General features: G+C 48.8%; 1 protein-coding gene across 1 annotated transcript in view; it reads left to right on the top strand.

Moving 5' to 3' along the window:
- DCC (DCC netrin 1 receptor) overlaps positions 1-14,892 on the top strand; it is a 591,220-nt gene that overhangs the window by 163,693 nt on the left and 412,635 nt on the right. The window contains exon 5 of the mRNA XM_015428299.1: positions 4,267-4,421. Coding sequence (XP_015283785.1) covers positions 4,267-4,421 — 155 coding nt within the window. The remainder of the gene's footprint in view (positions 1-4,266; positions 4,422-14,892) is intronic.

The following is a 14,892-nucleotide window of genomic DNA, read 5'->3' as shown; positions in this document are numbered from 1 at the left end:
CCCCCCCCCAAGGTCCTTGTCCTCCCCAGGCTCCACCTCCAAATCTCCAGGAGTTTCCCACCCTGTATCTGGCAACCCTTACTCCCTTCCCCCACCAGTGGCTGGGGAGGACCTGGCAACCTTCGTATTTAGCCTTGGCCACTTTGACTGCCTGAGTCCTAAGGCTGAGTGTGTTGGCTGCCACTGAACGTCCTTATTCCAAATTGGATAGTGCCTGTTTTGTGTGTTTTCACTCTGCTGCCTGGGAACTCCGCTTCGGTAAGTTGTGAGCAAGCAGCGCCAGCAGGATGGACCCTTCTGGCTATGCAGGTGCAAAGAACAGCAGACCCATTCCAAATGGAGCTGGTTTGGAATGACGGATGGCCTGCCTGCGATGACCCAGGGGCACAGATGACCCGGAGGCACACATCTCGTCGCAGAATCCCAGCAAGCCAGTAAATGGTGACCGTGTGCCAACGGGAGCTGTCGAGCCAGTTGCAACGCTGAATAGCACCAACTGGACCAGCAGAAGTGCTGCTAATTTGGGATGGTGAAAAATCATTAGTGCATTCTTATGGGGTGTTCAGCTCAAAAGAAAATGTGCATTGGGCAATGGGTGAGCATATGGTCTTTCCCAGGTAACGGGGCTTAGAAGGATCTATGCTTGGGATCCCGAAGAAGTTCCAGTCCAAGTGGACCGGGGAAAAAGGGGGGGGGAAGACCTAGATTGAGCAGAAGAAGAAGATATTAGATTTATACCCAATCCTTCACTCAGAATCTCAGGCCGGCTTACAGTCCTCTTCCACTACCCACAACAGACACCCTGTGAGGTAGGTGGAGCTGAGAGAGCTCTGAGAGAACTGCAGCTTGCCCAAGGTCACCCAGCAGCTGCATGTGGAGGAGTGGGGAATCAAACCCTGTCCTCCCAGATTAGAGTCCGTGCTCCTAATCACTACACCAAACTGATTGAAAGCCTGATTCAGTATAAGGCACCTTCACGTCTTTATATGTTCAGTGAGGCTCTGTGTACAAAATGAAATACTTCTTTACACAGAGAGTGACTGAAATGTGGAATTTGCTGCCAGAGGATGCAGTGATGGCCAAAGGCATAGGTCGCTTTACAAGGGGTTAGATGGATTCATGAAAGGAGAGATCTATCAGTTGCTTCTAGCCATGGTGACTGAGGAGAACCTCCACATTCGGAAGCAATAAACCTTTGAATCCCAATACCAGGAGGCTGCAGCAGGGGAAGGCTTTGACCTCTCTACCCTGTTGTTGGCCCTCCAGAGGAACTGGTTGGCCTCTGTGTGAGTCAGGATGCTGGACTAGATGGACCACTGGTCTGACCCAGCAGCGCTCTTCTTATATTCTTACCCCAATGATTCTTTCCTATGTAACTATACATTCCTCCAAGTCAAGCCTTTTTTTTCCCCTTTAGCTAAGCCACAGGCATCCATTGATTTCTCTTGGTTTCTCTCTCATTTCTTCAGGCTTATGTCCCCCATCTCCTATCTGATCCCAACCTGATTTTCTGATACCCTCCTTCACTAGCTTGCCTTCATCTTGGTTCCATCTCTAGTCTCTCTTTGGATGATGGATGGGTTCCAATGTTAAAGTCCACTGGTTTAAGTCCATTGATTCTGGCCCCCGATTCAATCTCTGCCCCGGCATTCTAGCCAATTTCATTTGCATCCTACCCAGACACACACTTCAGCTTCTGGTGTGCTTGGCTGCCTACTAGGGCTGGTGGCTAGCAGAATCGCTGGCTTAGGTAGACAGCCAGAAGGCAATTGAGCTTAATAGTCAAACAGCTGAGCTCAATAGCCATGAAGGTAAGGACAAAACTTTGGACTGGAATCAGAAGCACGTCAGACAAGAAAAATGTCCGGAAGTTCTTAGACCCATTACTCTGGCTGACTGGTTCTCATACATAAGACCATCAGAAGAGCCCTGCTGAAAAATGATAATCTGCCCAGTGAAACAGTGGTTAGATTCTCCAGAAGACATATGGATTAAAGCGATAAAAGGGAAGAATTAACTATATCCTAAAGACTGGCCAATGTCTGCTGCAACAGCTTGGATCAACAAGGGAAGAAGATAATGACGAAGAAGACTGTAAAAGAGGAAGAGAAGATGAGACAACAAGTACACTTACTGATGAGGACTGGACTCTAAGATGGGGGCTGTCCCCCCCCCAAAAAAAAATTGATTGTTACTTGGGGAACAATTTTTTTTTTTTTTAATGAGATGCTAATGGTTTATGAAGCCAGCCTGAGTGGGTTTTTTTTTAATGATCTTGTATAGCTCTTCATATAGTCAGATTTGTTGGAATTGATAATATAAGTGATAAATGGTTATTGATCACTTTCAATGCCAAAAAGAAAAATAAAAGAAAGAAAAACATAATGGTTAAAAAACAAAAAACGCTGTTGAATCTTAAGCAATGTATGATCTCCATCTCTTGGGTTTTTAGTGGTTTTCTTTACTTTCTCCTGTAGTTTGTAGATTCCCCTCCCTTGTTGTTTCTTTGTAGTTTATAGAAAATGCAATTAAAAAATCACCTACGGGGGGCAAAAAAAAGAAAAAGAAGAGCCCTGCTGGTTCAGACCAGTGGTCCATCTACTCCAGCATCCTTTCTCACACAGTGGCCAACCAGTTCCCCTGGATGGCCCACAAACAGGGCATAGAGACCCAGGCCTTCCCCTGATATTGACTCCTCACTCTGGTATTACACAAATCACTGCCTCTAAATGTGGAGGTGTCCTTTAGTCACCATGACTAGTAGCCACTGATACACCTCACCTCCATCAATCTGTTTAATGCCCTTGTAAAGATACCTGTGCTTGTGGCCATCATTACAGAGGAGTCAGACCTGATCTGATGGGGCTAAAAAGCAGTACATCTTCCATCCATCATTAGGTGGGGGTGTAGCGCAGCAAGTACGTTCTTCCTGGTATCAGAGACAGGTGAGGAGGAGGAGGAGGAGGAGGAGATTGGATTTATACCCACCCTTCACTACATGAAGGTGTCTCAGAGCACCTTCATTACAATCCCTTTCCCCTTCCCTCCCCACAACAGACACCCTTTGAGGCGGACGAGGGCTGAGAGAGCTCTCTCAAGAACTGCTCCTGAGAGAACAGCTCTGAAAGAACTTATGACTGACCCAAGGTCACACCAGCAGCTTCATGTGGAGGAGTGGGGAATCAAACACGGTTCTCCCAGATTAGAGTCCATGCTCCTAACCGCTACACCAAACTGGTAGATGGGCCCCACCCCACCCCACCCCCCTTCCCATTGATCACCCCAAACTCCTAGGAAACGACTGTAATGTCTTTGGTGTCAAAAATTAATGGTTCTGAATTTAATAGTTGTCTCACGCCAGAGTATTGTCTGGAAATATTTCCCCCCCTAATAGCCCCGTGTAGCTTAACTTGTCAGAAATAAGCAGTACTTGGCTAGGAGACCACCAAGGAAGACAGGTGGTGTTACACAGAAGCAGGCAATGGTAAACCATCTTTATTCATCTCTTAACCTGAACTGGACAGCCCAGGCTAGCCTGAGAAATGACGGCTGAGGAGTGACATGATCGAAGTTTACAAGATTATGCATGGGATAGAGCAGGTTGAGAAAGAAGTCCTTCTCTCCCTTTCTCACAAGACAAGGACTCGTGGGCACTCCATGAAATTGCTGAGCAGTTGGGTTAGAACAGATAAAAGGAAGTATTTCTTCACCCAAAGAGTGATTAACACTTGGAATTCACTGCCACAGGAGGTGGCGGCGGCTACAAGCATGGACGGCTTCAAGAGGGAATTAGATAAACACATGGAGTCCATCAGTGGCTATTAGCCACAAGGTATAGATATGAACTTTCAGTTTGGGGCAAGTGATGCTCTGTCTTCTTGGTGCTTGTGGGAGGGGGGGCAACAGTGGGAGGGCTCCTAGTGTCCTGGCCCCACTGCTGGACCTCCTGATAGCACCTGGTATTTTTGGCCACTGTGTGACACAGTGTTGGACTGGATGGGCCTTTGGCCTGATCCAACATTGGCTTCCCTTATGTTCATATGATCTCATCAGATCTCAGAAGCTAAGCAGAGTTTGCCCTGGTCAGTATTTGGATGGGTGACCACCAAGGGATACCAAGGTTGCCATGCAGAGGCAGGCAATGGCACACCCCTTCTGAGCCTCTCTTGCCTTGAAAACCCTTCAGGATCACCTTAAATCAGCTGGAACTTGATGGTAAAAATAACCCTAATCCTGACTTTCTGGTTCTTTTTTCCCCCTCCCCAGGGAGCGAGCTCTGAACACATCACAGCCTGGGATGCTTCAGCTTACGGTGGGGAACCTAAAACCAGAAGAGACTTACACATTCCGAGTGGTAGCTTACAATGAATGGGGGCCAGGAGAAAGCTCACAGCCTGTCAAAGTGGCAACACAACCTGAATGTAAGTATATTACTTTTCAAGTGTGCTTTTTTTAAAAAAACAATAAACTGTGGGGGTTTTTTAAAAAAAATCAGCAACCAAACAGTGTTCCAAACTGATGCTCATGCTTTACATTGCATGCCGTTTGAACTTTCTAAGGGGATCTTTCATCGGGAGACAGGTGTCAGAAGTCTTCGCTTGACATTTTTTTCTGCAACTCCACACCCACCTTCTGGGACCGGTGCAGCAAATTCTACATCAGGCTTCTGGCTCTGTCAGTTAGAAGAGAATCCATATGTTGATCTCATTTGCATTTTGTGAGCAATCACGGTCCTAGAAGAACATGGATTTTCTTCTTCCTTATTTAAACGTTTTATTTAATTCAGGCAATAGGAGAACGGAAGGAAAGGCTGGATTTGTAAAACACCCATGGGCAGATGGTGTGGAGAAGCTCTGAAATGTACGGAGCCCGTAGGCCGTCTCTCATTATGTCTGGGAATTTTGAACAGGTCTAAGCAGTTAAATGTGACGATATTTGGTGACATTGCTGTGATTATTACCCGGTGTCAGGGTATGTGGCAATTTACGAAGTATTGTAACAAGACAGGTCCTTGTGCACCTATTGGTTTTTGTCTTTGTTTTAAAAGCTCGTCATTATTAGCCTGAAGCTTCCTCTAATGGTCATATGACTACATCCATCTCCCCCAATTGGATGTTGTACTATCATTGCACTGTGGCAATCATTCGCAACTGCCCTGAGCTCCTAGATCTACCCATCCCTTGACCATGCAGGACCCAGACTCTTCCCTGGACAGACAAAATCATCCATAGAAGGTATCTCCAGAATCATCAAGTCCAACCCACTGTACAATGCAGGAAATACACAAATACCTCCAGGGGTCATTTTGTAGAAAAATAGGTGCAGAAGCTCATTAGCATAACTCATTAGCATAACTTATTTGCATATACCACACCCCCTGACATCACCGGAAGTGTGTCAGAAGGCAACACCCACCGCTCAGGCTTCACTGGACTGTTTTGGATTGCTAGCTATTGGGGGGGGGGACATGCATATCTGTCCTCGCAACTTATTTGCCTGTACCACACCCCCTGACATCACCAGAAGTGTGTCAGAAGGCAACACCCACCGCTCAGGCTCCACTGGACTGTTTTGGATTGCTAGCTATGGGGGGGGGGGAATGTGCAGATCTGTCCTCGCAGAGGAGGGAGACCTTGTACCTGAATAAAACTTGGTCTTAAAGGTGCCACTGGACTGTTTTGGACTGGGGGGGCCGGGGGGGCTATGCAGCTTACCTGGCTGCTTCTTGGTCTGTCTGAGGCTGCTGGGAGCAGGGGGTGGGGCTTGTTGCATGTGCCCGCCCCCTGGGCTCTTTACTGCCGGAGCTCCGCTCCTGTGCGCTCCTGCAGGAAATGACCCCTGAATACCTCCCCCTCTACACCCGCAGTGACTGCTGTTCTATGCCCAGAAGATGACAAAAAACCTCCAGGATTCCTGGCCAAACTGGCCTGGAGAAAAATTGCTTCCTGACACCAAAGTGGCAATCAGCATTTCCCCGGGTGCATAAGAAAGGGCCACAAGAACTAAGCACTGAGGCAACCCTTCCTGCCCCCCCTCTCATAATCTGCCTAAGTTCACAGCATCAGCATTGCTGTCAGATGGCCATCTAGCCTCTGTTTGAAAACCTCCAAAGAAGGAGAGCCCACCACCTCCCAAGGAAGCCTGTTCCACTGAGGAACTGCTCTGTCAGGAAGGTCTTCCTAATGTTTAGCTGAAAACTCTTCTGATTTAATTTCAACCTGTTGGCTCCAGCCCGACCTTCTGGGGCAACAGAAAACAACTCTGTACCATCCTGTAGATGTGACAGCTCTTCAAGTACTTGAAGATGGTTATCAGATCACCTCTCAGTCATCTCCTCTCCAGGCTGGACCAGAACCAACAGGTTCAAATTAAATCAGAAGAGTTTTCGGCTAAACATTAGGAAGACCTTTCTGACCGTTAGAGTGGTTCCTCAGTGGAACAGGCTTCCTCAGGAAGTGGTAGGCTCTTCTTCTTCGGAGGTTTTCAAGCAGAGGCTGGATGTCCATCTGACAGCAATGCGGATTCTGTGAATTTAGGCAGATCATGAGAGGGAGGGCAGGAAGGGTTGCCTCAGTGCTTCGTTCTTGTGGGCCTTTCTTACACGCCCAGGGAAATGCTGATTGCCACTTGTCAGGAAGCAATCCTGGAGGTTTTTTGTTATCATCTGGGCGTGGAACAGCAGTCACTACAGGTGCAGAGGGGAAAATATTTGTGAATTTCCTTCATGGATGACCCTGGAGGTCCCTTCCAACGCTATGATTCTATGTTAACAGATTGTTTCATTACAATTAAGCAGTCTAATTTACATGTGTGTTTAAATGCATTAGGATTGTCTGTATCCCTTCACTCAGGGAGCTGATGGGAACAGAATTTTTTTGTCATCTTAAACAATGAAGTTGTGTTGTCTGAAGTATATTGTTTTAATAGTTTTTAATTGTTGTTTAATGGAGTATCGCTGTGTTTGATGTAAGGCGCCCTGAGCCCTGCTTGCAGGGAAGGGCAGCCTAGCAAGTTGAATTTAATGAATACATAAATCATAAATCCATGGGAAATGTAGGTGAAGCTGGGGAACTCCTGTGCCAACCTCTGAATATCCTGTGTTGAGAGCAATCACATTTGTGTTATCCCCCTCAATATTTCACATAAAAGGAAATAAGCAAGCCCATCAATGCCATATCATCATTATAACTATCATTGTAAAAGAAATAATATGTCATGATCCTCGCTAATAATATGTTTTTAAAAATCAAACTCGGTGCCTATTCTTTCTTGAGCCAAGCTGACTCAAAGACTCAGATAGAGGATTTGTTTGCAACTTCAAATGAGCAGTGTTTCAAGTTTGGATCTACGCCCTTGGCAGTGTCCATTGTCACAGGATGGGTTGGTGGGTAAGAGCTGTTGGCGTATGTAGAACTGGATTGGGGGCAGTGTTCCCTCTAAGCTGAGTTAGTGTGAGCTAGCTCACAGTTTTTTATCCTCTGGCTCACACATTTTTGTCTTAGCTCAGGAAGGAGGGCTCCAGAGCAGACTAATTTATGCAGTAGCCAAATCACCTGCTCACAACTTTAATGCCAGTAGCTCACAAAGTAGAATTTTTGCTCACAGGACTCCACAGCTTAGAGGGAACTTTGATTGGGGGTATGATGGGAACCATTATTTTCTCAGCCTTCCAGATTGGTGGGGGAGACAAGGTCAGCCACAGCTTGTGTTGACCATGGCAGAAAGTAGGTTTGCCGACTGGGTTCAGAAATACCTGGATGTTTGAGGCTGAAGCTTGGGAGAGCCTGGTTTAGGAAGGGGAGGGAACTTGGAAGGGTATAATGCCATGCAGCCCAACTTTCAAAGAAGCCGTTTTCTCCAGGAGAAGTGGAGTGCGTGTTTTAAATAAATAAATTAGTTATTTATGTAGTTTGGAGAGCCGTTGTAATTTCAGGGGACCTCCCGCCCCCACCTGGGGGTTGTCAGCTCTAGTTAGGGTTGCCAAGTCGGGTGTTGCGCCGCAGCAGGGGACTCCCGGCTGGTGTCTGAAGCGTGCATGCGCACGCAAAGCGCACGCACGTCACCCGGAAGTGACGTGGCGATGCCGGGCACGCTGGGGCGGGGCCATGACCATCCGAGGGAAAACCATAGAGTTTTCCCTTGGATGACCCGGGGGTCTTGGCACCAGCGTACCCGGCGTGGGCGCATCACTTCCGGGTGACGTGCACGTCGGGGTAGGGCTCCCCCCGGGGCCCGATCCACCACTGGCGGGGAACAGGCCTCTGGGGCGGGGGTTTCCCTGCCTCCCGGGGGGACTTGGCAAGCCTAGCTCTAGTGGAAAACCATGTTGGAAGTGAGTGAGGACCATAATTTGCAGGAATATAGGACCCAGTCAGGGCCTGCTTCAGAGAGGTAATGTTCTTGGTTTGGGGAGGGGTGGGTTTACAGGAAGGAAGAAGAGGAGAGTGGGTTTATGCCCCACCCTTCACTACCCAAAGGTGTCTCAGAACAGTTTACAATCTCTCAGTCTCCTTTCCCTTCCCCTCCCTACAACAGATACCCTGTGAGCAGTGTTCCCTCTAAGATGAGTGTGAGCTAGCTCAGTTTCTTAGCCTCCGGCTCAGAGATTTTTGTCTTAGCTCAGGAAGGAGGGCTCCAGAGCAGACAAATTTATGCAGTATCCAAATCGCTTGCTCACAACTTTAATGCCAGTAGCTCACAGAGTAGAATTTTTGCTCACAAGATACCACAGCTTAGACAAGCATTGCCTGTGAGATGGGTGGGGCTGAGAGAGCTCTCTTGAGAACTGGTCATGAGAGAACAGCTCGGAGAGAACTTGTGACTGACCCGAGGTCACACCAGCAGCTGCCTGTGGAGGAGTGGGGGAATCAAACCTGGTTCTCCCAGATTAGAGTCCGTGCTCCCAACCACTACCCCAGACTGTCTCTTGTGACTTCTTTGTTTTATGTAAAATAATAAATAAATGTGCGTGTTATCTGCAAGGCACACATTTGGGAGAGTCTTTGAGTGTCCTGTAGAGACGTTAGTAGAAATGTGAGTAGTTTCAAGTGGAGCATGGGACATCTTCACATCACTTGTGCTACCTCTTTGGGAGATGCTTCCATGTGGAACCTGGGCAGAAGTGGTGAACCCTGGTCTGATGCCTTGTCTCACACCAACAGTTCCCAGCTCTGGGTTGGGAGATATCTAGAGATTTGGGGGGTGGGGCCTGAAGAGGGCAGGGCTGGGGGACTGACTTCAATGGAGTATAGTGCCATACAATCCACCTTCCCAAGCAGCCACACACACACCCCCCCCAGTGAACTGATCTGCTGTTCAGTTGCAATTTCAGGGGATTTCCTGAAAGCTGGCAACCCAACCATACCTGATCAGCCAAATGACAGAGGGAGCAGGAAAGGAATTCTTGCTCTGAGAAACCTTTTAGCACCTTCCAGGGAGTCCTCACCTGGATAGCCCGATTGTCAAATCTCAGAAACTAAATAGGGTCATCCTTGGCTAGCATTTGGAAGGGCGACCTCCAAGGAATACCAGGGTCGTGACACAGAGACAGGCAATGGCAAACCACCTCTGAAACATCTCGTTTAAAAAACAAGTCTAGTTCGCTACCTAGTGGTGCATAATGCTAAAAGAGGTAGAACTTCTGACAGCCAGACAACATTAGGATCTCCTGGCTATTCTACACACAATGCCGTACAATAATTATTACCTTCCAGGGAAGGAAGAAGGAGATTATCTGCTATGCTTTCCAAGTGCCAAGCTTTGTATCCTAGTTACTTATTATTTTAGGGCTCAAGGTCTCAGGTCTACCATTTTATCCACTTTCTTGTTGCTCTCCCCCCCACACCTTTACTTTGCCTCACGAAACAATTATTTTCTCTCTCTCTCTCTCAAACACCCTTAATTCTATGTAAGATGTAGGAAGATTGGCCTTCACTCTTTTTTTTTTTGTGCCAAAATCAATGTTGATTTCAAAGAGAATTTCAAGATCTCTGTATGATGTGAAAATACCAAAAGCCTTCTGCGCGCAATCGAAGACAACAGAGGAATAACAACAGATAGAGAAGGGCATCCAGGAGGCAGGCCTGTCACTCACTCTTTGCAAAAGTGAATACATTTTCTCCGTCAATAATTAGTTTAAGGGATCAGCAAAAGTTCCAGCTTTTCAAATGATTGTTTTGAATATAAGAAGAAGAGATTGGATTTATACCCCGCCCTTCACTACCCAAGGGAGTCTCAGCTCAGAGCGGCCTACAAACTCCTTTCCCTTCCCCTCCCCACAACAGACACCCTGTGAGGTAGGTGGGGCTGAGAGAGCTCTGACAGAAACTGCTCTTTTTCAAGGACAGCTCTTATCAGAACTATGGCAAGAGATTTATACCCCGCCCTTCACTACCTGAAGGAGTCTCAGAGCAGCCTACAAAATCCTTTCCCTCCCCCTCCCCACAACAGACACCCTGTGAGGTAGGTGGGACTGAGAGAGCTCTGACAGAAACTGCTCTTTTTCAAGGACAGCTCTTATCAGAACTATGGCAAGAGATTTATACCCCGCCATTCACTACCTGAAGGAGTCTCAGAGCGGCCTACAAACTCCTTTCCCTTCGCCTCCCCACAACAGACACCCTGTGAGGTAGGTGGGGCTGAGAGAGCTCTGACAGAAACTGCTCTTTTCCAAGAACACCTCTGACAGAACTATGGCTTGCCCAAGGTCATCCAGCAGGTGCAAGTGGGGAATCAAGCCCAGTTCTCCCAGATTAGAGTCTGCACACTTAACCACTACACCAGGGCTGATTGGATTTATGTAAAAGGTGCTCTTATAGTGACCCCATGGGGTATTCAAGGCAAGAGACATTCAGAGGTGGTTTCCCACTGCCTGCCTGTGTGTCAAAACCCTGGTATTCCTTGGTGGTCTCCCTTCCAAATACCGACCCGGGCCAACCCTTCTTGGCTTCCAAGATCTGACAAAATCAGGCTCGCCTGGGCTATCCAAGTCAGGGCTCTTACACTGTAGAAATTCTCTACTGTATTATCGGGCTATGAAACTCACTGCTCTTTAAGATTGTCTGTTTTTATTTTTATTTTCCTTTCCCCCCTCCCCATTGTATGTATAGGCTTGTCTCCCCCGAGTTGTTACTCTGGTTCTTTCAAGCTGCTGCTAGGGGTTCTCTAGGGGTAATAAATAGACATAAAGTTCTACAGTAGAGAATTGAGCAAGCAGATTTGTATTGCTGCACGCAAGTCATTCATTTGGCTAAGGGACGAGGAATTGTGATATCCACCGGTCCCAATAGGCTCCATTCCATCAAGCGTTAGCATGACCAAGGAACAGAACCTAAGCTGGGACTATACAAACTAGGGCTAGTGTGGCTTTTGATGGCGAGGGCACCAGGATTTTGATGGCTTTTGATGGCAAGGGCACCCAATGGTGTCTCTCAGTGCATTCCTCCACTTTCTCCTCTAGTGAAAAGGCTGGTGTTTATCCCTGGGCGAGGGAGATGAAACCGCTGAACTTGGGGATACCATTGCGATCAGGTGGCTTGCCCTTTCGCCAAGTGCAATTAGGGTTGCCAACCCCCCCCCCGGTTTGCCGGGGTCCCCCGTTTTGGGGGGGTTCTATCCACTACCGGCCAGATGGCCGGCGGGGGAAGCCCCACCCGCAACACCCACAGCCACCCATCTCTCTCCCTTTAAGGGTGTGCAACCCGTGTTTCATCCCAAGCGTGAACTCTGCAAGCTTGCAGGGAAAAGCCAGCTTCGTTCTTAAAAGGGAAACACAGCTGCTCTTAAAGGGGAAACGCCGGCTGCCGGCTACTTTAAGTGCAGGGAACTGCTGTTTCTGGAGATCCGGTGCACGGCCGGGGGGGGGGGCGGCAGACGTCCCCAACGTGAAGTCATCATGTTGGGGATGCCCCACCCCTTCCAGGAACGCCCCCAAAGTCCCCCGCTGGGGGTGGAAGATGGACTTGGCAACCCTAAGTGTGATGTAGTGCAATCCCAAACCGAGTTAAAGCCTTCTATGTCCATTAAAGTCAATGAGCTCAGGAGGGCATAACTCTACTTAGGATGGCACCACTGACTTGATTTTTGTCCTCCGCTTGTTGAGATAACGGGCGCTTTGTCTGCGTTTGAAATGTGTGCTATGTTGATGTGAAAACTTGAATTAGCTGATGTAAGACCAGGGCTATTTTTGGGCAGGAACGCACAGAAATGGAGTTCCGGCTGGCTTCAGAGTTGGCCATGCCCACTAAAGCCAAAACCTCTACACATGCGTGGCTAGAGAGGGAAGGCCTGGAGAGTGACACCCCCCCCCCAGTGACTCTGAGACGGGCTGGCCAGGGGGGGGGCTGGAAGGACTGGGGAGCCATTTAAATGCCTCCCTGTGCCTTCCCCGGCCTGTCTCCTCCTCCACCGCGGGCGGGCAAGGCGCCCTCGGGAGCGACCCGAGGATGCGTCTGCCTTTCGCGGGAGCCAGACCGGAAGCCCGGGTATGTCCCATTTTGTTAATGAGTTCCTGCTGGGCTTTTTCTACAAAGAAAGCCCTGTGTAAGACTACCAGGAAGAGGTGTCAATTGCATCCCCGAAGTTATTTGCATCCCGGTCTGGACGGCCCAGGCTTGCCTGATCTTGTCAGATGTCAGAAGCTAAGCAGGGTCGGCCCTGGTTAGTACTTGGATGGGAGACCGCGACACGGAGGCAGGCAAGGGCACACTGCCTCTGAACGTCTCTTGCCTTGAAGACCCGGTGGAGTCACCATAAGCTGGCTGTGACTTGATGGCACTTCACACACTCACACAATTTTATTGCATTATAATTCCTGACATCCTGTAAACTTTCCCCTCTTTGTCATCTCCATCCCAATGGAATGAGGTTACTTTACACTTGCCGTCCGGTCCTCCCATGCAGGGTTTTAAAGGATTTTAGAAATAACTAATTACGGCCCCGGCTGCAAGTGCTGGAAAACGCAGGCGGGGAGGTGTGGCTCTTTGCACTGTTGCATTCTGATCCGCCATTATACAATCAGACGTGGCAGCGGCGCACCGGGATTTCGTCCGTCGGTGTGCGCTGCAGAGAGGACGGCCGGAGGGAATAGGGGCACGCCGGCACGATCACACCAAACAAGTCTGTCTGCAGCCCGTGGCAAACCATTTGCTAGTAGATCTTGGCAGGTACTTTTTAACTGCGCATCTTCGGCGGTCCTCCTGTGCAGGGTTTTAAAGGATTTTAGAAATAACTATTTACAGCCCCGGCTGCAAGTGCCGGAAAACGCAGGCGGGTGTGTGTGGCTATTTGCGCTGTCGCATTCTGATCCGCCATTATACAATAAGATGTGGCGGTGGCGCACTGGGGTTTCATCCTTCGGTGTGCGCTGCAAAGAGGACGGCTGGAGGGAATAGGTGCGCGCCGGCATGATCACACCGAACGAGTCAATCTGCAGCCCGTGGCAAACCATTTGCTAGTAGATCTTTGCAGGTACTTTTTAACTGTGCATCTCTGGCGGCACGCCACGGGTTGGCCACAGGTGTGCTATGTTTCCCAGATGTTGCGGTGTGATTGTGCCCCGAAAATCCACCCAGCATTTGTGCCTTTCGTGCAGCAAATTCTCCATGTGACCGGGGCCTACACTTTGTTACAAGCCTTTGAGGTAGGTATTATCATTCCATCTACTTACTTGGAAGTCCAGACACCCAGCTGGGATCCATCTTCCCCTGCTCCTGGGCAGCTGGAAGGAGAAGAAGATAAAGGCAGTCAAGCGATGAGATTCAGGCTCCAATCCAGACACCCTGCATTTGCATGATTGATTCTGCAACAGACGAAATACTCAAAAGACAGAACCTGAGTCTGTACCGTGGTCCATAGCTACAAACTTCCCTCTAAGAAAAAACATCTGCATTCAAAATGACTGCAGATTCCCCCCCCCCCTTTAGGTAATTTTGAGGAACACCAAGACAGTTCGGACAACAATAAATCATACGAAACTGGGGTGGAGGTGGGGGGTTGTCCGTGGTTTTTTTTTTGCTTGAATACGTGACAAAGCAGATTTGGAGGTTTGTCCTTAGGCCAATCATCGGAGGAATTTAAAAGGATCTTAGACCTGTCCCTTGAGAACAGGCCCATCATGATGGCTAACTGGAATGCCATGTTCTGTAACCGTCCTGGGGGAAGCAACCACCACAAGGGGGAGATTTTGATTTCCATCCCCAGTCTGTAAAACCTCACTGTGAGAAACAGGGTGCTGGATTAGATCCCGTTGGTCTGAGCCAGCAGGGCTGTACTCATAAATGAGGCCAAGTCAGATTGGATAAGGGTCATGGAATTTCTTGGTGACTTCACAGCCCTGTTTTTCTCTGCTTTAATGCCCCAAGGTTTAAATAAATAAGCAAACAAACACTTCATCACATCCTTAGATTCAGGGCTATTTTGGGGCAGGAACGCACAGGAATGGAGTTCCGGCTGGCTCCCAAGTTGGCCACGCCCAGCATGAACTCATTAGCATAATAGGCCACACCCAACAGCAGGATTGGCTACATTAGGGGTGTGTGGCCTAACATGCAAAGGAGTTCCTGCTACAAAAAAAGCCCTGGGTTTGGACAACAAACAAGGTAAACAGAATAAGAAGGGAAAGGTGGGTGTGGCTGGATGACCACACTTCTGGTAACATGGGGGTGTGGCTTAATGTGCTAATGAGCTGTGCTGTCGTTGGGTGTGGCCTATTGTGCTAATGAGTTCCTGCTGGGCTTTTTCTACAAAAAGAGCCCTGCCTTAGATTAGTTCTTAGGGCTAGGTTTGCCAAGTCCCCCCGGGGGCGGGGAACCCCCCGCCCCAGAGGCCCGTTCCCTGGCGCTGCTGGATCGGGCCCTGGGGGGAACTCCCCCCCGACATGCGCGTCACCCGAAA

This window comes from Gekko japonicus, unplaced genomic scaffold (assembly GCF_001447785.1).
Source record: "Gekko japonicus isolate JY-2015 unplaced genomic scaffold, Gekko_japonicus_V1.1 scaffold614, whole genome shotgun sequence".
Lineage (NCBI taxonomy): Eukaryota > Metazoa > Chordata > Lepidosauria > Squamata > Gekkonidae > Gekko > Gekko japonicus.
This window is presented reverse-complemented; position numbering and strand designations above follow the sequence as displayed.